Source organism: Puma concolor, chromosome D1, assembly GCF_028749965.1.
Source record: "Puma concolor isolate L17-30 chromosome D1, mPumCon1.1.hap2, whole genome shotgun sequence".
NCBI lineage: Eukaryota > Metazoa > Chordata > Mammalia > Carnivora > Felidae > Puma > Puma concolor.
The window spans coordinates 26,968,678-26,992,335 of record NC_141676.1 but is presented as its reverse complement, the minus strand read 5'-3'; the positions used below and the strand labels follow the sequence as shown (position 1 = coordinate 26,992,335).

The 23,658-nt window shown below is 37.9% G+C and overlaps 1 protein-coding gene across 2 annotated transcripts in view; it reads left to right on the top strand.

Moving 5' to 3' along the window:
* PDHX (pyruvate dehydrogenase complex component X) overlaps nucleotides 1-23,658 on the top strand; it is a 73,303-nt gene that overhangs the window by 9,982 nt on the left and 39,663 nt on the right. For both annotated transcript variants that reach the window (XM_086677698.1, XM_025928069.2), the window contains exons 2-3: nucleotides 7,035-7,115; nucleotides 19,383-19,483. In XM_086677698.1, the coding sequence (XP_086533824.1) occupies nucleotides 7,035-7,115; nucleotides 19,383-19,483 (182 nt within the window). The remainder of the gene's footprint in view (nucleotides 1-7,034; nucleotides 7,116-19,382; nucleotides 19,484-23,658) is intronic.

Genomic DNA, 23,658 nt, shown 5'->3' with positions numbered 1-23,658 from the left:
CGTTTGTTCGTCTCCCTATTTCTGTTTTACATATTATCTGTGGATGAGTGCTGGTCAGTGCCATCCCCTAGGTTTTCCCTCTCTTGTTCCTCCAGTGTACTTTGCAATTCTTGGTTAAATCCGCATTCAGTGTTTACACCGAATGAATCTTGAGATTGTCCTGTATTGTCCCAAATTATCATTGTTACCTTTCTTACTGTTGGCTTTTCCTGTATTGTTGCCTTAAAATTTTTTCTTTAGTTTTCTCTGATAACTATTGCTGATTCATCCCGCAGTATCTAATAGCTTCTCAGCACAGCTTGCTGTATTGTCAGTCACATCAGATTATCTGCTAATTTCTTTATACACTTCCTGTCTACCCCCACATGTGTAAGTTGATCCTTCATTCTAAAGGTCTTCTCTTCTGCCTTCTCCAGAGAAACAGTCTCCAGTGTCCCAGTCTTCTGTTGAATGGGGATGGGTTGTTACCCAGCACTGGACTGCAGGAGGGGATCCAGTTAGCATTCAGATAGCATTCCCCAGTTCCAAAGGTCCTCGTACAGCTGGTTCCTGGGCGTTGGGGCAATTCTGTTGCATGAACGGGTGATTATCTCAGCTTTCCCCACTGCTGGCTTAGGATTCAGCTTACCGGAATCTCTTTGGACAATAATTACTCATCTCTTTACTTTTCTGCCTCCAAATTTGTGCGCTGTTACTCCTCCTTTTTGCCCTGTCCTTGTGGGGTTTATCTAAAAATAACCAAACAAAAGTACTTTTTTTGTTTGTTTGTTTTGTTTTCTCAGTGTTAGATAAGTTTTGGGCACAGAGTGAAATTGGGTAAACTTACTAGAGAAAACTATTAAAATGTAGATTATAAGAAACAAATAAAAAGCACGTATATACCATCACCAGCCAGAGAACCACTGGTGCCATTTTGGAGCACATCCTTCAGTCCGTGTGTGTACAAGCGAAGCAGGTGGGAAGTGGATGATGCCGCATATACTGTTTGTGGGCCATCTTTTACCACGGCAGGACCTGTAAATGCCATTTTCACAAACTATTACGCATACATTTTCTGTTGTCCATTGACATTTTCAATTTATTCTTACACTGGTACTACATCTAAATCACTGTTTGAGTAAAGAAGACTTCTACGACAAGTACTCATTTTTAAGAAAATTTGCTTTAGTTGCTTCATTCTGTGTTATCTCATCCAGCCTGCAGGTGGCACAATTGTTTTATTTTTAACAGAAATTCTAAAGGTTAATTATATGTAATGAGCTCTTGCATTGGAAAGAGAGGCGCTTAAATGAGCAACATCTCTTCCTATTAGAGAAGAAGCAAATTAGTGTTAAGAACAGGGAGGCGCACTAAGAAAGTATTGAATTATTATTTCTTCATTTGGTCTATCTTCACGATTTTTTGTGTATTTGCATAATAGTCCCTTAAATGGACCAGAGCCTGATGCTCAAGCAATATTCATATGTAAACTGCTGAATTTCCTTAATTTCTTTCATCAGAGTGATAGGGCTTAGATCTGCTTCATGTTAACCACAAAGCAATCTGTTCTGCTTTTATATTTTAAGAGTTTGCATATATTATTACTTTTTTTTTAATCTGGAGATCTTTTAGAGTTGATGTATATATCATCAATTTAAAGCTTTGGTATAATTACTGAAGTATGAATGTTTTGTTCTTAGGATAAAAGAAGTTCTTTAGGGAACCAGAACCAGAAGTAGAAGTAGATTAGTGTACCTTATTTGAAGTTGAAGACAATTATTCTGCAGAAAGATTGAAAGACCAGATTTGAAGAAATATAGGAATTACTTAGAGAAACTGCTGTAAAATTCAGTGGTTGATAGATTGCTGTGTGCCTGATAACGACATGGAAGGCAGCAATATACTAAACAAAAAAGGTTGATTGTGTCATTCTATTAAAGAAAACAAAAGATTAGAATAGTTCTAGTGAGGGGCGCCTGGGTGGCTCAGTCGGTTAAGCGTCTGACTTCGGCTCAGGTGATGATCTCATGGTTCGTGGGTTCGAGCCCCGCGTCGGGCTCTGTGCTGACGGCTCAGAGCCTGGAGCCTGCTTTAGATTCTGTCTCCCCCTCTCTTGGCCCCTCCCATGCTCCCTCTCTGTCTCTCAATAATAAATAAACATTAAAAAAAAATAGTTCTAGTGATTTTTGAGGCTCCACTTTTTAAAATCATTATGTTTTAAATATAAACTGGAAATGTACATTGCCACGATCCTCTTTTTTTAATTACAGAAGGACTTCACAAGCCATTAGCTATAATTTGTTAGTTTGATACAAAGGAATAAAATGCTAACACTAAAATGACTACCAGAGAGTTAAACTCTAACTAAAATTTGTGTGTATTTTTGAGTATTAATTGAAATAACTGGTAGGACCAGTGGAGAATAAAACACGTTTCCTTTATTCTTATTCATAGTTGTGCCCAGTTATTAGGAAATGTAATTGGTTCTCATTTCGAGGCCTCCTCAGTTCGACAGGAAAAAGGTAGAACAGACTGCTTACTGGAATGGAAAAAGAAACTATATTTAATTTCTAATGAAAGTAAAAATATTAGGTATAGGCCAAAATTCCAAGAAGTCTAGAAAAGCCCATACTATCTGAATAGAATTGATGACAGCCATAAAGGGCAGGTATTAATTATGTGCAGCCTGTCAGTCAAAGATGATATGATTGCATACTTGCTTCATCACTGGAAAAATACATATGGAAAAGGTATGTATAATGTTCCAGTCGAAAGAGGATACACTAGAATGAAATACGTACCATTATTAGTAAATTAATGTTTATGTTTTGACGTAATTTTCTGGCATGAGAATCCGAGGGTAGATTGGCTAGATTAATCAGAAAATACATTGCACATTTTACTTTCTTTAGTAAGCTGGTGTAATCAATCAAGAGATAGTACCAAATATGAGACATGTCCAAAATGTCTTTCTTTGTCTTTTATCACCTTCACTTCAGAGCAAAGGTAGTGATCTATTATAGAATTGTTATATTTTATTGTCATTATTCAGAGAAGCAATTTCAATTCATCCTTGAAGGGTGGCTGTATGAGGAATGATTATGTTCTTTTTATTTTTAAAATATGAAAATTTTTGAGTTCTTGATGTGGTAATTTGGAAAATAATACTTAATAAATACAAAAGTTTCGTAATATAGTCCTTAACATCAGGAATAATGGAAATGTGAAGGTCTCGTAGGTGAGAGATTATGATAGGAGTTAGAATCATAAAATAAATATGAATTGTAGCATGGTAACTAGAACGAAGGTATAAAAATATTGAAGTGAGATTTTGTTTTGGAAGACTTGATTTAGGGTTTGTCATAAATTAGAATCTGGACGTAGAATCACTGAAGTCCATTTATATTGCTGCTCTGAAGTGGAATCTATTTGCTATAAATTTAATATATATGTGATTATGAATAATTCTGTCTCATAACACCAGCCTTCTTCTTGATGGAAGCAATGTATTAGGACTTTTTTTAAGCTGTGTTTTTCAAGAAGAGGCTGACCTCTTATCGTCATGCTATTAGAAGGTAATTTTTTTTTTTCAAACCCCCTTTGTCACTATGAACTTAAAAAAGTTAAATGCTGAGGCTTGGACTTGCTTAACTTTGTGAAGACAGATGTTTTTGTTTTCTAAATCAAGCCATGAAAAATATGCAAAAGGCATACACAACATAATGTAGGGAATTAGAAAGCTCATTTTACTGTTTCCAAATGTGGTTAGTTTGTCGAGCGTTGAGCACTTTTTAAGAATTCTTCCAATTAAGCATAGGCTTGTTAAGGGTTCGGGTGTGGAGGTGCATCACTAATGTTCAGTTTGCCTGTGTGTGTTGTGCTTTCCCTAAATGCACTTCCCCGAATTCTAATTTACTTCAGAATCTAGTACTCTGATGTTTATAGACAACAGTGCACCGGGGTTGTACATAGTAGTTTGCTTTCTTTTCTACCCATTCAGTATCTTAATGTGCCTTTTTTAGTCCATGAGGACTTATTTCACTACAGAAAAAATGCAAAGATTTTTGTAAGCTGTGTTACATTCATGGTTTGCATTTCAACTAAACCTAGCTTGGAAGTTAAATGAAACCGTTTTTCAGTGAAAGTTCTCGAAAGACATAATGCACAGGAGTTGATGGCTTGTGTTCGTTCACCAGTCTCTTCTGAGATAACTGTGTTTTAACAATAAATCAGGTGTTAATAAGAAATAAGTGACTTAATAAGTCAATTATTAATAAATAATAAATGAGGATTTATCAGGAGTTAGGAAGGTCATTGTGGCTATTTTTACTCCGTTATTTTCAAGATACAATGCACTTAATGATTACTTGTTTTCTGCTATATTCAAAATATTCATTGTCGGTACGAAAAGTGGTTTCTCAATGCCCGAATTCTTTAAGCCTAAGGTAGGGAAAGGGCTTATTGGGATATTTGACCGAAGATATGAAAAATGTTCACATGGACTTGCAGTGTCTGATTTGCTGTGTTTGAATTTCTGGGTGAAGAGACAGTGATTAATTAATGATCTATATTTGTGAGGATCATCAATTAATGATGAGAGGTAGTACCATGTAATAGAGGATAGCCTTGAGGTTTAGGCAGGAAGAATTCGAATCCCTTAATCAATGGCTTGTAGTTTTCTCATTGATGAAATGGGCATATTGACTTAGAGTTTGGTTTGGACTCCATCATTGTTGGGGTATAAGGAGTGATAATTCTACTTTTCTGTCCTTAGAGTTTGGTGCCCATTGAGAGAGAGGCAAAAAAGTCAGATGGGGATCAAAGTAACAGTTTTAATGCTGGCGGTTTTGTTGTATTGGAGAATGTGACTTAGATCTGTGGCCCTCTACAGTTAGGCTTCTCAATATCACCCCATATTTTTTCTTAAATTTTTTTGATGTTTTATTTACTTTTGAGACAGAGAGAGACAGAGCGTGAGCAGGGGAGGGGCAGAGAGAGAGGGAGACACAGAATCCGAAGCAGGCTCCAGGCTCTGAGCTGTCAGCACAGAGCCCGACGCCGAAGTCGGAAGCTTAACCTACTGAGCCACCCAGTCGCCCCAGTATCACCCCATATTTAGACTTTGGGCTTTCGTTTGAGGAGAGTTCAAACACACAAACACACATACCTGAATTGCTTCCTCATACCCAGTGGACCCTGATGGCAGAAACAGAGGTAGGCCTGCTCTCTGTCTTTGAAAGGCATGTGCATTTTTTTTTTATTTTTTTTTTTTATTTTTTTTTTTCAACGTTTATTTATTTTTGGGACAGAGAGAGACAGAGCATGAACGGGGGAGGGGCAGAGAGAGAGGGAGACACAGAATCGGAAACAGGCTCCAGGCTCTGAGCCATCAGCCCAGAGCCCGACGCGGGGCTCGAACTCCCGGACCGGAGATCGTGACCTGGCTGAAGTCGGACGCTCAACCGACTGCGCCACCCAGGCGCCCCGAAAGGCATGTGCATTTATGCCTAGCACAGGAAGCGCTGAAAGAAAAATGCAAGTTCCCTAAGGAAGGCAATTCTTAGATAAAATGAGGAAGAAGCTGAGGCAGGTATGTGGGCTTGGTGGAGAGAGGACAGAAACTTCCCTCCAAATGGTTCAGAGATGGAACTCCTTTACCATGAAGCTATAGGAACTTTCCCCTTGAATTCACAGTAAATTATTAGTTTCCCAAAGGATATATTTAACCTCCTTTAACATTAGTGTTCAGTTCCCTTGCTTTTAACCCTAAAACATCAATGTGGGGGGGGTGAAAAAAGAAGAAGCCCTTTTCTGTGCTCTTCCTGATTTGAAATATTACATGTGCTATATAGTGTTTTGCTTTTTTGGGTCAGAGAGTTGAATAATCTGAGGATAGAATAGGTTCTGTGGAAGGTTTCAGGGAATGTAATTTCTTACCATGGCTACTGCTGATAGCTGGAATATGCTGTTAACTGTTTTATTAGTATAAACTTTATGTGAACTTAATGTGTTGACTGTGTGCTCTTTGAGTGTGGTCCTGGACACTGGACAACTATTGGGAAAGCACATCTGGACAAATGTAGAGACTGTGAAACTGTGTCCCTTTTAGACTGTGAAGCTGTGCTTCACTGAATGGTGTACCTTTTGGGGTCCCTAGTTAAGTTGTGGTGGGGAACACAATCTGAGGTCGATTTAACCATGGAGGTTCGCTTGCCTGGTCATCTTTGACAAGGCAAATCTTGACTTTAGTGCTTACCAGTAAGAACCTTTGATTCTTGAATAGTGTGATAGGAGAGGGAACTAAAAAAGACAGTTTCTTAAAGTCTAATCTTGATTACTTTGTTGTAGGTTATGAGAACCCTAGTTTTTTTTCTTTTTTTCTTTTTTTTGTTATTTATCTTTTCCTTTGATCATTTTACTTGTAAATATACATACATATATATGTACATGTGTATGTATATACATATATATATATATGTTGCGGTAACAAACATGAAGGAGAAGGAGATGGAACATAAATCAACTTTTTTTTTGTTTTAATCTTGTAAGCATCTGGTTTGAAAATACACAGAGAGGACTGGGGAACTATGAAAAACGAGTTGAAATATTCTGTAAGAGTGTTATTTTAAAAAATACATAAGAATTTTATGTTTCCATGCCATTTACTGGACCCTGAATTTGACCACTTGGGAGTCTTAAGTTTTGGAATATTTTCCTTCTCAAATTGAATTTGATTTTAGAGTATTTGGCCTTTTTATTGATGCCTCGTGAGGGTGAATTCTTTTTTTGTGACTAATCTTTTTTTTTTTTAATTTTTCAAAATGTTTATTTATTTTTGAGAGAGGGAGAGGCAGAGCATGAGTGGGGGAGGAGCAGAGAGAGAGAGAGGGAGACACAGAATCTGAAATAGGCTCCAGGCTCTGAGCTGCCAGCACAGAGCCTGACGCAGGGCTTGAACTCGGGAACAGCCAGATCATGATCTGAGCCGAAGTCAAACGCTTAACTTACTGAGCCACCCAGGCACCCCATCTAATATTTCTGTTTTTAAATTCCAGTTGATCCCATTAAGATACTGATGCCATCACTGTCTCCTACAATGGAAGAAGGAAATATTGTGAAATGGCTAAAAAAGGAAGGTAAGCAAGTACTCCACTAATGCCTTGTGTTATTTCATCATTTGGGGTTCTTTTCCAATCAGTTGTATTATACAATACATGAATTAAATCATGTCCTCCGCTCATTAACCTAAGTGTTTTTAGATAAAATTTTCCCATGGCAATATAATGTAGCAAAGGTTTTCTGATTCAGCCTGTATCTTTTCACAAGCAGAGAATGGCAAAATATTTTGGGGTTTTTGTTGTGTTTCAGTCCTTATACTTAGCTTTTAGTTTCAGCATCATAAATTTGTTGATCTCCTTATGTTAATCTGTGGCTTTATGATGATTCTGTGTGTGTGTGTGTGTGTGTGTGTGTGTGTGTGTGTGTTTCCTGAAGCTAAGCAAGTTGATTATGAATGTCATTGGCAAGAACAAATAAGTAAGGATAATAAAGAAAGCTCCCAAAAGAAGAGAGTGGAGAAGGAGTCTAGCCCTGCTAGATAGTAAGTGTGTTATTATGCCTCTGTCATGCAGGGACATGGGGACAATTACTGTGAAGGCATCTGGAGAAGGAGACTTTATTTTTCTGGTGGCTGCTTTCTTTTCCTTTTTTTGCCCCTCCGGCCGCTGCCATGTGCGATGGTAGAAAACCTGCACCCACGCGGGTATTGACTGGGGGACAGCTTCTTTCAGCCATCTTTCCCTGTGCTTTACTTGGTCTGCAATACGTTAAAGTTTTGTGGGGGAAAGAGGATGTGTCTCCAGTCCCTATTAGAGGTTGTTAGACAGAGAAATGGACCAGATGAGTTCCCCGTAGCCATTACTATGCTTCAGCTTGAGAAATAGTGAACCAAATGTTAAAAACAGAAAGAGGGGAGCAGAATGGATGACATGGCTTGGGATGCTATGTCTGATTCCAGAGACCGGCCCTGGCAAGGACTTCTAGGATGTCTGTGTGTGACTCAGTGGGCACAGATGTCATCCAGGCAAATGCTGGTATTGAGTGGTCTAGTCTGGTGCTTATATAAAATGGCACTGAGAGAATTTAGGTGATAGGCAGGAATTCAGAGTGTGACAGTTATGCTATGATTCCAGGACACTCCTGGTGTCACTTTTGTAAGTGATGACAGTTACGGGGATTGGGAAGAAGGCCACAAGTATTCACTTCTGAAACATAGCCAAATTGGCTTGAGAGTTTTGAGAGAAAACCCCCTTTCTTTGAGGGAGACTAGGAATGCTAGGAAAGGCAATAAGATAGGTTACAGAATGGACCTCACGGCAGGAGCTTGGGACTATGGTTTGGGCCAATATGGAGGCTAGGAGGTATGGTACATTGAGGCTACCCAGATGACCATGACTGGTCTTGGCCGCGCTAGAGACCATGCTTGGTTGGAAGCATTACTTCATTCCGTTCCTTAGTGGGGAATATGTCTGCATTTTGATACTTCTCCTTCCCCCGTTATGACTAGCAGAGTAATTGGAACACACCTGCCAGTACGGTAAGTGGTTGATCAGTAAGTGTATTAGCAGAGGGAAGAGTAAGCTAAAAGCAGGCGGTGTGTCAGGGATCTAAGAGAGCTTTGCAGATGAGGTACTATTTGCCTTGGTCCTTGTAGAATACTGGGGTTTTATTTAAAAAAGACAGAAATAGGGGCGCCCTGGTGGCTCAGTCGGTTGAGTGTCCGACTTCGGCCTAGGTCATGATCTCACGGTTTGTGGGTTCGGGCCCCATGTCAGGCTCTGTGGTGTCTGTTCGGAGCCTGGAGCCTGCTTCAGATTCTGTGTCTCCCTCTGTCTCTGCCCCTCCCCTGCTCATGCTCTGTCTCTCTCTGTCTCAAAAAAATAAATAAAAACATTAAAAAATAATAATAAAGAAATTTAAAAAACAGAAATAAACACAAAAGTGAGCAAGGACGTGGGTAATGTAAATGATTTGGCAAGACCTTGGAAGTGAGATATCACGACATATATTTTGGCAACAGCAGGTAGCTCAGGCTGCATTAAGGGTGCCGCGTGTGTGCGGTCAGATAGATTATAGGAAGGAACATCGATACCAATCGTCAGTGTGTCAGTCTGGGAGGGTCCCTATCCTAAAGCCAAGGTATCCACACTTAGGGTTATTTTATAGGAAGTGGTTTCTGTATGCTTTTTTGAGCCTTGTTAGTAGCATTACACTGAACGGAGCGGGTCCTCACAGCGCTCTGGTATCAAGAGCAAACTATAGGTGATTTAAGAGCCCTGTTTGCCTGCTCACACTTGAAAAGTCAACCCTGAGGACTTTCGGTCAGTATGACTATCTAAAGAGATGGGGTAGGGCCTCTGCTCACTACTGGATGAAAAACTATAAAACAAATTTCTTAATGGTAAGTAGCGCTTAAATACAAGAAAAGGGAGTCATCAAATGCCCGCAGCATCCATAGTGGTCGGTGGGAGTTGAAGCCATGTGCCCCACTTGGCCTGAGCTGGAAGAAGAGTAAATGAGAGTGGGAAGAGGTGTTTTTGAGCGGGGAGGAGGGAAGGAAGAGAAATCAAGAATTAGGTTTAGGCTTCGACATGGTAAATTTGAGATGCTTATTAGACATTCAAGCAAAGATGTTGAATGGACAACTGGTTGTACGATTTGAAGTTCATGAGTGAAGTCATCAGCATATGGATGGAATTTAATGCCATATGATAACAGGCAAATTCATTTGTTTGACTTGATATGGAATAAGAATGCCTACTCCCTTGAAAATTTGCTCTCATAGGCATGTCCTCATGAGGCTTTGAGGTTCACATTTATAGTACTTGCATTTTCTGGAACTCACAGGCAGAGGTAAAGTGGTTCTGGGCTGATAATCTTCCTGGGTTACCTGGCAGAAGCCGTTATTCTGGAAGGACACAGCCTCCAATCCAAGCCATACAAGATTCCCAGATAAAGTCCCACTTACGAAGAGTTCACAGTCTCAAATTTAATATTGTACACGGAAGCAGTCTTTTCGGAGCAAGGGTCATGAGGCATAACAAGTCTCAGGACTAGATCTCCAAGGACTTAAGTTAATTGGAATTATTAGATACATAGAGATGTGTGTTTGAAATGACTAAACATGTAAGAGAAGGAGTTGAAAATATGAAAAGAGACACTCTGCAGAATGTCTAGGCAGATCTGGAAAGGACAAACAGAACTTCTAAGAATGAAAAATATTGTCTCTAAAATTAGAAGAGAAAAACTCAAGGTTGGGTTGAAGTGTGACTGAGCAAAGAATTAGTGAACAGAAGTCTATCCTGAGAAGATTAGCTTACATGCAGCCCAGAGACATAAAGCAGTAGAAAATATGAACAAGACATTGAGACATGAGGAATAAGATGAAAATCATCCAGTAATCCAATAGCAGGAATTCTAGAAGGAGAAAAGAGAGAATGTAGTTTTCAAGGCAAAAGTAGCAGAGAATTTTCTAGAATTTGAGAAGGACATATATCACTAAATGAAAGAGCCAGTGCTTCATTAAGAAGCACTCTGAGCAATTGGCTCTGCGTGGCTGCTGTCTTTTAAAATAATTATCAGTATCTAAGAAAGCTTCACCTTTATAAATAATGGAATCAATTGGCATCTATTTTTAGGTTTCTTGTTCCTGATGAATTACAGAGCTTTGGCTATTTCCACATTCAATATGACAGAGTGTTGGTGTCATTACATAATGATTCAGACACAGAACAGCCTTTTAGGGTTATTATAAAAAGATTAAATTTCTTCACATTTTGAGGCAACTAGATAAGAAGGATTCTTTGGAGCACATTTGTCTTTCAGACTTCTAGCTCACTGGCAATCTGGTAAGTTATTCACATCCATTAGAGTATGGAGAGTATGATGAAGAGCCAGGAGACATATGGTCTCATCATTCTGTTCTTTTTTCCTTTTGATTTTACAATGTGCCGTTTTCACATAGGAAGAGCCAGGATATGCTTTAAGCCCCTGGAGCATGTTTCCCTGAAGATTGCTCTTAAAATTGTGTTCCACCAACTGAAGAGAAATGTTTGTTTACTGATAGACTATAAATAATTGAGAGTAATCTTAATCTTTGGTCCAAAGATTCAGTAATTCGCTGTCTTCTTTTTTTAAGTTCCATGTTTATGATTTAATTGTGATCTTTTGAGCGTAACTTAAAACTTCATTAATGTTTATGTACTGTACACATGTGACTGTATTTCTAAGTATGTTTGGTGCTCAATACATTTATGATCACTTGGTTCAGTCATTCTGTATTAAAAACATATTCATGCATAAAACTTTATACCATTTTTTCTTATTAGCTGTGTTTTAAAAAAATTATCTTGAGATCTTTTTAATGCATGATCAGTGTTATTTAAAACAATGAGTTTAGACCTTCAGACATGAAGAGGACTGAATGTTTTTTCATAGAAAAGAATAGTGTTTTGTCTAATTATAAATCTAGTTTATTTTTAAGCAAAGACTAATGATCTGATGACCTTTAATGGATAGTAGTTTGGTCTTACAAACCTATAATGTTTCTCTGAGACTGTAATTCACAACTATTATTACTAATGTCATGGGGGTGTGTGAAGGGTGTGTGGGGGTGTGTTTAAGCTAAGGCAGTGGGAAGAACTCTGGTCTGGGAATCACAGTTTGTCCTTTGGGGTTCCCACTCTGGCATGAAAATATCTGGGGGCGAGTTGAAGTAGTTGAAATCTAAGGAGTATCTCTAGCTTTAGAATTCTGTAATTCAATTTCATTTCGTTTTGTTGATGGATGTCTTGGAAATACTCAATAGCACATACATTTTTCCCATTGTTGATTGTTAGCTAGCAAAGCGGTTTCATAATGAGTATTAGAGTACTTAGTTTTAGTCTGGGATTATGTAAAGAGTATCCACTATAAAATTGGTAGAGAAGATACTTCAAAAGTGACAGGTAACACGTACAACGTCAGAATCTCTTGAAAGGTGAACTGAGCTGTAATTCCCCATCTATTTTACAGGTTTGTTACTTAGAAAAATGTGCTTCAGATATTTTCAGTTTAATTAACATGGATATAACTTATTTTTTGATCAATTGAAATCAGATCTGTTAGAATAACAAAACCAAGAAAATATTCTCATTCCCCCCCCCCTTTTGTGAGAGCATATTTGAGGGTGTGAAAGACATTGTTTTCTTTCTTGAGATATTTCAGAGTATGAACTGTCTCACAAAACACTGTGGAACAAAACTCGGTTGAGGTAGTAACATGAAGTACTTCCTGAGCCACAGTGTCTGGAACATAGCGTGTGCCTCATCAGGGATGTCACCTGCTGCCCCTCTTCATGTTATCCCTCAGAGACTGGCATTTCATGTGGACATTCCAGGGGATTATGACTATCTCAAATAGCTTTTATCTCACTAATGCAGAATATAAAATTCCGAAGTGAAACTGTTTTTGAAGGGGTTGATGACTGTTTGAAGTGTTATCACTAGGGCCCATTGCAGAGTTACACGGGTCCCTGGCTTCCGTATGAGAGCTCTGGTGTCTGTCATTTTTGGGGATTTGTATCCATGTTTGTGGTGCTAAAATGAAAAACTTTTGAAACATGCATTTCACAGATAGCTTCACCATTTTTTTCCAGGATACGACTATGTTAACAGCTTCATTGAGGCGTGATTTACACACCATAGATTTCACCTATTTCAAGTGCACAGTTCCATAATTTTTACTAAGTAGAAAGACGTGTGTGACCTCGCCACAATCCAGTTTCAGAACATTTTTGTCACCCAAAAGATCCCTGGTGCCTGACTGCGTCCACTTCTTGCTTCCATCACTAGTGTGATCTGCTTTCTGGCTCTAAAATTTTGCCTTTCCTGAGCATTTCCTGTAGTAGAATCCTGTAATGTGTCGTCTGTCTTTTGTGACTGGTTTCTTCCATTTAGCATGATTTTGAGGTTCGTTCATGTTGTAGGCTGTTCCTTCCTTTTATTGCCGAACAGCATTCCGTCAGCACGCTTTTTTACATTTATTGTTAATATTTCTGTTATGTCGGAATTTTAGAATTGGGGGGTGCCCTTACTGATTACCGCTTTATTTAATAGAATTTTCTGTGGTGATGGAAATGTTATGTATCTGCACTGCCCCATATAGTGAGTGACCCCTAGGCACATGTGTGTTGAGCACTTGAAATGGGCCGTGTAATAAAATGTAAGAGGTCAGAAGGATGTGAAGGTTAATTTTGCCCAGACGTTTCCTTCTCTAACTGCTACTCACGCCTTTAGCCTTCAGGGCAGGACCTCCTCTGTTGGCCTAGGAGCCCAGTTGCCTGGGGTCTTTGGTCCTACAAATGTCTTTTTGGGTGTAACGAAGTGGAAAGGGTTGGCAAACTCTTGAGTAGGGCCCCCTCCTCTGTCTTCACACGCTGCTGGAAACACTGAGTGGATGGGATTGGCAAGGCCTGCTTGTTTGTACTCTTCAGTCAAATTAGGAACTTCTTGAAGCAGGTCTGTCTCATTTTATTATTATTATTTTTTACCATACTGTCTTGTATGTCATTTACATAGGGGCAGCTCGTAAGTATTTGTCGTGTAAACAATTGAAGTATTTTGTTTCTAATCAGAGCTGCCATTCTGTTTCAGCTTAGCACTAAAAAGAGGGGTTTTTCTTTAATGTCCATATAGGTGTGATTTACTTGGTCTTACAGATAAAATCTAACTCTCCCCCACCACTACCACTATATACCCCTTTTAAATAAAGACTTGTATTGCTAATTTGTGGCAGGACAGAATTCTTTTGTTAAAGCCAGAGGATGTGCTTATTAGTTCATAAACATCACCATCGTGTTTGATCAAGACTCTACTTTATGCCCAGAATTTAAAAAGAGAAAGGGAGCCTCTCTATTCTGCAGTCCTCGCTGCAGTCCTCCGCTCCGGCAGCCGCCCATCTGGACAAAGGAACGGACGATGATGCTGGCTTCGGTGCTGGGGAGCGGCCCCCGGGCGGGCCTCTGCTCTGGCCCCTCCTGGGGCCCGCACTCTCGCTCCGGGCCCGCTCCACCTCGGCTGCTGACGTGCACCACAAGGAGATGGGGCAGGGACACACAGGAACACTGCAGAGCCACCATCTCCTGCGACCTGGCTGCTGAGGAGCTGTCTGTCACCTCACGCCATCCATGATGCTCTGTCCTGGCCTCTCAGCCTTCCCCTCTAGAATACAAGCTCTTTGTGGACAGAACCATGTCTTATTGTTGCGTTTCTACCCAGTGCTTAGTGTAATGCCTTGTATACTGATGTTTGTTGAATGATCTGTTTGGAATGACAGAGCATAGGATAGGGAGTGAGGAGGAGTCCCTGGTTCTTAATGGTTCTCAATAACATACCTAACGTTTTTATCTAAACGTGTTGTGAAGTGTTATTTGAAGATGTATTTGAAGCGTTAACCTAACATTTCCAGTTCCATGATCTTTTTTTTAAAGCAGCTACATATTCAAAACAAAACCGTTCTGAGAGTCAGTGAGATTAAGTAGTTTGGTCAAGATTACTCATTAAGTGTCAGAGCTTGGAATCAAACCTGTGTCTGAGTTGGAAAACTTCCTTGCAACTACTCTGCTTCGCAGCTTTTCTCAATTGTAGCACTAAATTGTTGATCAGGGCCCAAACGGAGGATACTTCGAATCATCATGGCTCGTTATTAGTCTCAAAATATTTTTCTGGCATTTACATTATGTTTGATTATTGATAACTCAAAGCTTAGCTTCATAAAATGTGGGGTAATGTGCCCTCATGTAATAATATGATGTTTTAAACTTTGCTGTGGTTTCTGAGGAAAGTTCGCCACATAGCGAATCGATCTTTTTCTGTTTCTTTCTATTTTCTCTCTCTTGGCATTCTCGTATAGCTAATATATATGTCTATGTTACGTGAATAGGTGTACATAAAATTAGAACACCGTAAAAAGGAAATAGGCTACCTGAGATGTTAAATGTTAGAAGCATGCTACAAATCAAATATTAGAACCAAATGAAATGTGAATGATAGTTTGATGTATACCTTATGATGACATGAGAACTTGTGAAATTATTGGAGTTTTGTCCTCAAGTATTTTAATCTCAAACTCATTATGTGTGAAGCACTAGCTGGAGTCCAGGGTAACGAAGTAGAATGTAAAACATTTAAGATGTGTCCTGTTCCTATCGTGAAGAAGCTCATAGTCTGGTAAATAGAGGAAAACCCGATCGAAAAAGAAAATTAACAGTAGCAACATAACATTTTATGATGCAATTTGTGATGCATTTCAAATTAATTACAGCTGCTGTAGGAATTCAGGAATAGGAAGAAAGACATCTGAGTTGATCGATGGTTGATCTGTGGTTTTTAAAGGAATTTGCAATAGGTGAACACAAGTAATAACATATCATTTTACTATTTTCCTATGGGCAAAATTTCTAGATGTCCAGAAGTATTTAATGGCCAGGTTGCCTAGTTCAACTGTTTTTTCCATGGTTACAGCAGAAACATACAAGGGTGTGATTTTTTTTTTTTTCCTTTTGAAATACAATCTGTTTTAACTATGGAAACATCTGTCATTATAAAGAAGCGTGTAAGGTGATATAATCTGCTTTGTCTGTATGACATACAAGGTTCCTTTTTGGTCTGATTTCTGCTTACCTCACCAGCCTAATCTCTCATTGCTTCTCTCAGGTACTATTAGCCAGCTCCTCCAAAGTTTCCTGTTCTCTTTTGCCTCCTGGGCTTTGGGTATGTTGTGCCTTCTTGGATCACTGCCTCATTACTTGATTGTCTTCTCCTCATCTTTTCAGGCTTAGATTATATATATATACATACACACACCTACAAATATGTATATAGTATACATAATGCACATGAATAATATACATAGTAATGTAAATCTGTATATATCTCCTTGGTTTAGGAAGCCTTTCACTTGCAAAAACTGAATTTGATACCCCTCCTGAATGTTCCTATAGCATTCTGACTTTACCTAATCCCCACCATAATTTCCAATTTGTCACTAGGTAGTAAGCAAGCTTCCTGAGCTCAGAAATCTTAACTGTTTTTCCCCCCACTGCTGTATCCTCAATGCCCTCATGCATTTGCAATAAATATTTGTTGAGTAGAAAAATCTCCTTAGGGTTAGGCCAATCACCTTTCAGGTGTTTCATAAATACCATCTAACAGATATGTTTATTTCATTAAAAAAGTTGTATTGATGGTTCTGAACTGTTTTAACTGAAGATAATATAACCATCTATGTGAACATCTTGGAATACAGTGAAGTAGTTTCTGTACAGTGAACATATTCATCTTAGGGTTTTAGATTTTCCTTCATGTTCTTTTATGGAGTGTGCCTATTGATACTGCTATACCAGCTATTTTTGGTTTATGTGTGAGGGAATGTATTTGTATGTTACATGCTTTTCTATACCTGTATTTTTATTGTGTTTTTGTTTTTAGGTCTGTCTCTTGTAAGCCACATTTCTCCAGGTTTTATTTTACTTTTATTCATTTTGATAATTTCTGCTGCTTTTAGTAGGTTGTTTTGATCCATTTACATTTATTACAATTACTGATATATTTGGACTTATTTCTACAATTTTTGTGTGTTGTTTTTTTCTTTTCATGTGTCTGCCTTCAATTGGATGAAGTTTTTACTTAATTTTTCCTCTGCTTTTTTAAATGCTGTAGATTATATTTCTGTATATTTTTTTGGTGTACACTATTAGGTATTTTGGGTACATATTTAATTAAATTTTGCCAATAAAGTCTAGAGTTAGTTAGCCTTTTTTTTTTTTTTTTTGGCCTATTTATGTCCAAGTTCTTAGCATGTTTTAACTATCAATGAAACATTCCCTTATCCAGCTTATTGTTTTTTAGAAGTTGAGTTTTACATTTTTTAAACCCTCAGAAATTAGCTTTTAAATGATTAATAGTTACCATTCTGTCAATCTCTAGTAATTTGCTTTGTGTAGCCCATGGGTCCCCTCTGTGTCTATTTTTCTTCTTGATGAACTGCATTTTCTAATAGCTCCTCAATAGGTGGTAAATTTTCTTAGCCTTTATATGTCTAAAGAATCCTTTTCTTTTATTCGTGAATGATGGTTTGGCTGCATATAAAATTCTACAGTTCTTTTTCCCCAGCTTTTTGAAGATACTACTTTTTTGTCTTCTGACCTTTATTACAGCTTCTGAGAAGTGGGCTGTCATTCCATTGAAGTAATCCGTTTTTGGTTTTTTTGTCTTTTTTCTCTGATAGCTTTTAAGATTGTTTTTGGGGTACCTGGGTGGCTCTGTTGGTTGAGTGTCTGACTCTTGATTTTGACTCAGGTTATGATCTCATGATTCGTGAGATCAAGCCCTGCGTGGGGCTCTATGCTGGCAGCATGGAGCCTGTTTGGAATTCTCTCTCCCTCTCTCTCTGCCCCTCCCACCCTTTCTCTCTCTTTCTCTCACTCTCAAAATAAACTAAAAAAAAAAAAAAAAAAAGATTGTTTTTGTGTAGAATTTCATGACAGTGTATCTCATGTGGATTCATGTTTATACAGTCTAATGCTCTTTTTCTGTTTGAATTTTTTTTTTAGTGAGGCATAAATTGCATAAAGTATAAGCTCAGTTAATTTTTACATACACATATATACCAGGTTACCGCTGCCTAGTCAAGATTCATAATATTTCTAGCAAGCTACAAGGCTCCCGGTGCCCCCTCCTAGTCCATACACCATAGGCTAAAATTACTCTATATTCGTTCAGAGCTCTTTCGTGTTGAGGATACATATTTCCTTTCTGTTGTAGGAAATTCTCAGCAATTATCTTTTCATGTATTGCTTCTATACTCTTCCGTTGGAAAATCCATTAGACGGACATTGCAGCCTCAATCTGTGTTGTGTCTCTTAAGTGCTCTCTTCTATTTTTAATCTTTTTCTCTGCCTGTATTAAGTTCCAAGTAGTTCCTTAATGCTACCTTTAATTCACTAATTCACTTCACTGTGTCCAGTCTAGAGTACATCCCATTGATTGTTTCTATTTCAATGACTATATTTTTCATTTCCAAGATTTCTAATTAGTTCTTTCCTTCCTACGTGATATTACTTTGTTTCATTTCCGTACACTGTTTTTTATCTCTTGTTCTTGTGATGGGCCTTTTACCTTCATTTGTATTTCTGAGCATCCTCAAAATACTTATTTAAAAATCTTTGGCAGGCTGCACTAAATGAGTTGCATCTGAAATATTTTTTTTCAGTGATTGATTTTGTGGTTTTCTTTCTTAGCATTAAATTTCTTCAAATGTTTTGGAATTGCATTTTGTAATTTACTTTTCAGTGGAAGGCTTTTTGTTTGTGTTTCAATGTCTTCCTGCCCTCCCTTTCCCCACTCCCAGTCTAGGGATTTTGCTGCTGATATTGGAGATATTGGTAGGATGCAGTGATGGAGACAGAGGGGGGCTTGGCTCAGATCCTGGTACTAAGGCAGTGTTTTGTACCCCACCTCCTAGACTACTGCAGTTCTTTGTAAAGCCATAGTCCTAGTCAACATGTCTTCATTGCCCACTTCATCAGCCCCCTATTTTGAGTAAAGGCACTGATCCAGCCCTGGCTTTAAGGGGAGATTCTGATTTGCAAATCACTTCAACAAATCACTTTTAGTTCTCTTTACTCCAAAGAAAACCACTGCATTCTCCCCGCTGATCACCCCCTCCACACAACACACACACCTGCTTCTGGGTCCAGAAACAGCAAGGCAGGTACTGCTCAACATTTTTGAGTTTCCATACTTTCTGTTGCACAGACGTGTTTCTTATTTGACCTCAGTTGTGTCTATGACATTGTCTCATTTTGTTTAATATACTTTATTTATGCTCTGCAGTGCCAACAGGGTTTCTGAACTCACCCTACAGTGTTAACCCAGAAGCGCTATTAATTGTAAAACTTTTCTCTTCATGGAATGATAGTCAAAATATATTAAAAAGAAAGGAATGGGTCTGGAATTGATTTGTTTGGAGGAGAACATGCATTCGTTACTATTGTCTCTAAAATGTAAACTTCATTTTTTAACATTTGCTCAGTAATCTTTTGTAATTGTCTTTTATTATAACAGATATAGTTTATGTCCATTATAGAGCTTTTGGAAAATACAGCAAACCATACATTTATACACACGTGCAAACACACACACACATATACAGTGAGAATTACTTGTAATTCTATAGCCCAGAGGTAGCTACCGAATATTTTGGTATTTATTATTTATGTTTTACTTAAGCACACTCCAGCCCACATACTAATATTCATATATTTTTTAAAAAAAAAACAAAACAAACCCAGTCTTGTTTTGTAGGTGAAGCTGTGAGTGCTGGAGATGCCTTATGTGAAATAGAGACTGACAAAGCTGTGGTTACCTTAGATGCAAGTGATGATGGCATCTTGGCCAAAATAGTGGTAAGTTTATATTTTGATGTCTTCGACAGGATGAAGATCTCTTAAATGGGAAGTTCCTTGAATTAGAGTCACCCTTTATTTTTACCACTGTATTTACAGTGTTGTGTTATCTGTATGTACATAATACATTTTTAATTCAGATGTTTAAAATAGTTGAGTTTTAAGGTCTGATAATAGCCAGTGATGATCAGACAACATGGAAATATTTCAACCATGACAATGGTACTCAGTGTTTTGGGTTTCTTCATAGAGAATGAGAAGCATTCTGGCCTGAGAAGAGAGAAGGCTCTTTGAGGTGGAATTTGAAGACAAAGCAATAGGTTAAAACTCAGCACTCGCAGTTTCCTAGTTTGTAGTCAGTTAAACCAGAAAGAAGGAACGTGTTACTGTATCACACGAAATCAGGAAACCCTTTCTTCATCTGTCCCCAGGACTCCCAGGATTGGAAGTATGTAAAGTGACCATCTGTTCAGCTCCTGTTCTCCAGACAAGAATATCTTAAGTTGTCCAGTGCAGATTCTTGTCTATAGGTTTCATAGCCTCACTCAGTGGCCTGGTCCAACTCTGACTCATCCTTACAGTTGGGACATTTTTGCAATCATTTAAAAATATCTATATAAAAAGATACATATGTGGTATTTTCCACATACTTAAATATAGTTGAGTTGACAGTCTTGTCTATTGATAGTATATTTTCTGTTTCATGAGCTTTTTAATGATATATATATACTTGTGGGTTTAGCAAAACTGAAGTCATTTCCTTTGAGATCCCAATTTAAATAGATGCAGTAATTTTGAATATTCCTCTCTGGGCAATCTTTGCTTTATCGCTAATTTAAAGTATGGAGCTATGCCTTGAATACTGTAATGCTATTACTGGAAGTGGAAGCTATTAGTACAGACGTTCAATCAAAGTGTCTAGCAATAAAAGAAAGGTTAGTTAACAGAAGAAAACGTGGAATATCATGTAGCCATTAAAAATTGTTTCTAGAAAAAAATGTAATTTCTTTACATGTTATACATTAATAAAAATTTTTAAAATTTTTGAAAAAACACTTTTAAAATTGTATATGGGCAGGGGCGCCTGAGTGCCTCAGTTGGTTGAGCGTCTGACTTTGGCTCAGGTCATGATCTTGTGGTTCATGAGTTCGAGCCCAGCCGTCGGCCTTTCTGCTGTGAGCGCAGAGCCTGCTTCAGATCTTCTGTCTGCCTCTCTCTCTGCCCCTCCCCTGCTCCTGCTCTCTCTCTCAAAAATAAAACATTTTAAAAAATTTAAAAATTGTATATGGGCAGTGATTATAATCTTGTAGGACTTAAAAAAAATTTTTTTAAATGTTCATTTATTTTTGGGAGAGAGAAGGAGACAGGGATCCGAAATGGGCTGTGCACTGACAGTAGAGAGCCCAGTTGTGGAGCTCAAACCCACAAACCTTGAGATCGTGATCTGAGTTGAAGTCAGCCGCTTAACCGACTGAGCCACCCAGGTGCCCCAATCTTATAGGACTTTAAAGAAAAACATGTATAGAAAAGATTAAAGTGTTGTAAAAATGTCAGTTGTTTTTGGGGGATGGAACTAAGATCCTCCTACCCCATATTTTCTATTTTTCTTTATTGTCTAAATTTTCTATAATAGCTATATTGTTTTTATAATGAAATAGTAGCATTTCTGTGAAAATTAAAATAAAATGCTTAAAGCCTACTTAGGGTTACATGATATATTCACTGATGGAGCGTGTTTGTTTCTTCTAGAACATGTAATGATATGTTGTAACAGCTAAGAGTGTAGGCTCTGGAGTTAAACTGCTGCCTGATTCATATAGCTAATAAATTCTGCTAGTTATTAGTTATGTAATAGTTGGCAAATTCTTTAACCTCTCTGTGCCTTTTTCCTCGTAATGAGGATAATGACAATACTATCTACATTATGGATAGTAGTAGAGATTGAGATAATACATATATACTCATTACAAGACCTATTGCCCACCAAGTGTCAATATATATTGCTGTCTTCATCATTATTGCAATTACTCACCCAGCTCTTGGTGACCATTAGCTCACATGTCAGTCTGTTTTTTTACCTAATAATCTGTATTCGTTGTTCGCGACTGAATGGTTAGTATTCATTTGGGCCTCTGTAGTTTGGTACAGAGATGCCGCACATCTATTAGTAGTCCATTGTTGATGGGTTTTCAGTTCTGAGACACCAGCTCACCTCTGTTTTGGGCATGGATAGAACACCTTCCTTTGTACATTTTATCCAGAGGCTACACTTGGGAATGTTACAGTCTATTTAGATGTAGATCTATGTATAGTTTTCCATTCGTGTTTTCTACTAGAAACCTTTCCCCTTTTTTCTAGTCATTTATATGTTGCTTTTTACATTCTGATTATCAAACTTTCTTTACTTGTCATCTACAATATTAACAGCCACGTTAAAACACATTGTTGAAAATACTTCCTTGGAGGAAATATGAATGGAAAACTAAAATTTCTATACCTTCATAATAAGGAAAATATAAATATTCATACCAAAAGCATCCGACTTCGGCTCAGGTCATGATCTCATGGTCCGTGGGTTCGAGCTCCGTGTTGGGCTCTGTGCTGACAGCTCAGCGCCTGGAGCCCGCTTCAGATTCTGTCTCCCTCTCTCTGCCCCTCCCCCGTTCATGCTCGTGCTCTCTCTCTCTCTCTCTCTCTGTCTCTCTCAAAATAATAAATAAACATTAAAAAAATTTAAAAAATAGTTTCTAACTAATTTATGCAGAGTTTGAAAAAGGAAAAGATTGCTTGAATTACAATATGTAACAAACCCGGCTATGTTTTATTGTGTATGCTTTTGGCAAGCTGTGTTCTTAGTCCTAGCTCTGGGTCCTTTGACTATGAAAGTCTTTCAGAATTGATAGCTTTTCCCACTTAGCTGCTTTGTAATGCATTTCACATTGCTAACAGTGTTATAGGTCGGTAGTGCCTATTCATCTGGCCCCTAATGCTCCGAACAGGTAGGGGGCCTAGTGGGAGTATGTGATTGATAAGGGCTTTAGCAGCACAAGTGGCTACTTCCTTGCCAAAGAAAAGATTGTATGTATATTTTAGGGCCTTGTGGCTTTATTATTATTCCACATGCGTTTTGGGTAATAGGAATGGGAGTGTATTCATGTCCTAATGTTCACAGTTTTCTGGTGAAAAAAATCAAGGTGATGTTACTGGGGATTTTTAGTCTTTCACCCTACTCCACTCTCAGCCCTCCCACCCTCCTGCCACTTACACCTGTCTTTCACTGTGGAATAATTCTCATATGAGCAAGTAATAAAATGATTTTAATAAGAATACATGTAAGAGATCTTTACTTTCAGAGTCAAGGAGTTGGATGATTGATCTCATCAAAAGGCAAGTGATGACAAAAAGCTCTAGTTTTTAGTTTGCCCACGTTTTTGAAACAATTAGAAATTATTGTCTGTTTTGCTCTTCATGGAGGTTTGTTTGCATAGTCTTTGAGAGGTTTTTGTATTCTTCTCCTCCCCTGCCCAATTTCATTCTCTTCTCATTCGTAATTTTTGCATCTGATTTCCATTTTAGATATAAACTAATAATTATTACATTTTAATTAGAACCAGAAAAAAGCTTAGAAGCTCTTAATAATGTTAATAAAGAGCAATTGCTGTCAGTGTAGATAATTTTAGGATTCATTTCCAGTTTAGTTCAGTTAATGAGGGAGTTGTTAAAAAGTCTTATTTAATCACTGGTAAATTGCTGTGCGGAAAACCTTAAAATTTTTACACACATGCCAGTTCATAAGCTTAGTCTTAAATTTATCTGGCAAATTGGACAGGACGTGTTTTAAGTGATAAATTAATAAAATAGCATATTAGGATGACATATTTGGAGAATTTATTAAAGATGTCTGGTTTGGCTTCTTATATGATTTGTTACAAACCAGGATACTTTTGAGGGTGTAAAGGGTGGGGATGTGAAGATTATTTGAACTTCTATAATTTTTTGAAATTTTAATTTATTGACTAGCAAAACATTCACTGATAGATTTTATAATATTGGTAGACCATTACTATTCAAAACAATTTTCAAGAATAGATTTTTTTTCTGAAATCCATGGATTTTAAAGCAAAATTGTAAAACGTACTTGCTTTAGGGACACCTGGCTGGCTTAGTCGGTGGAG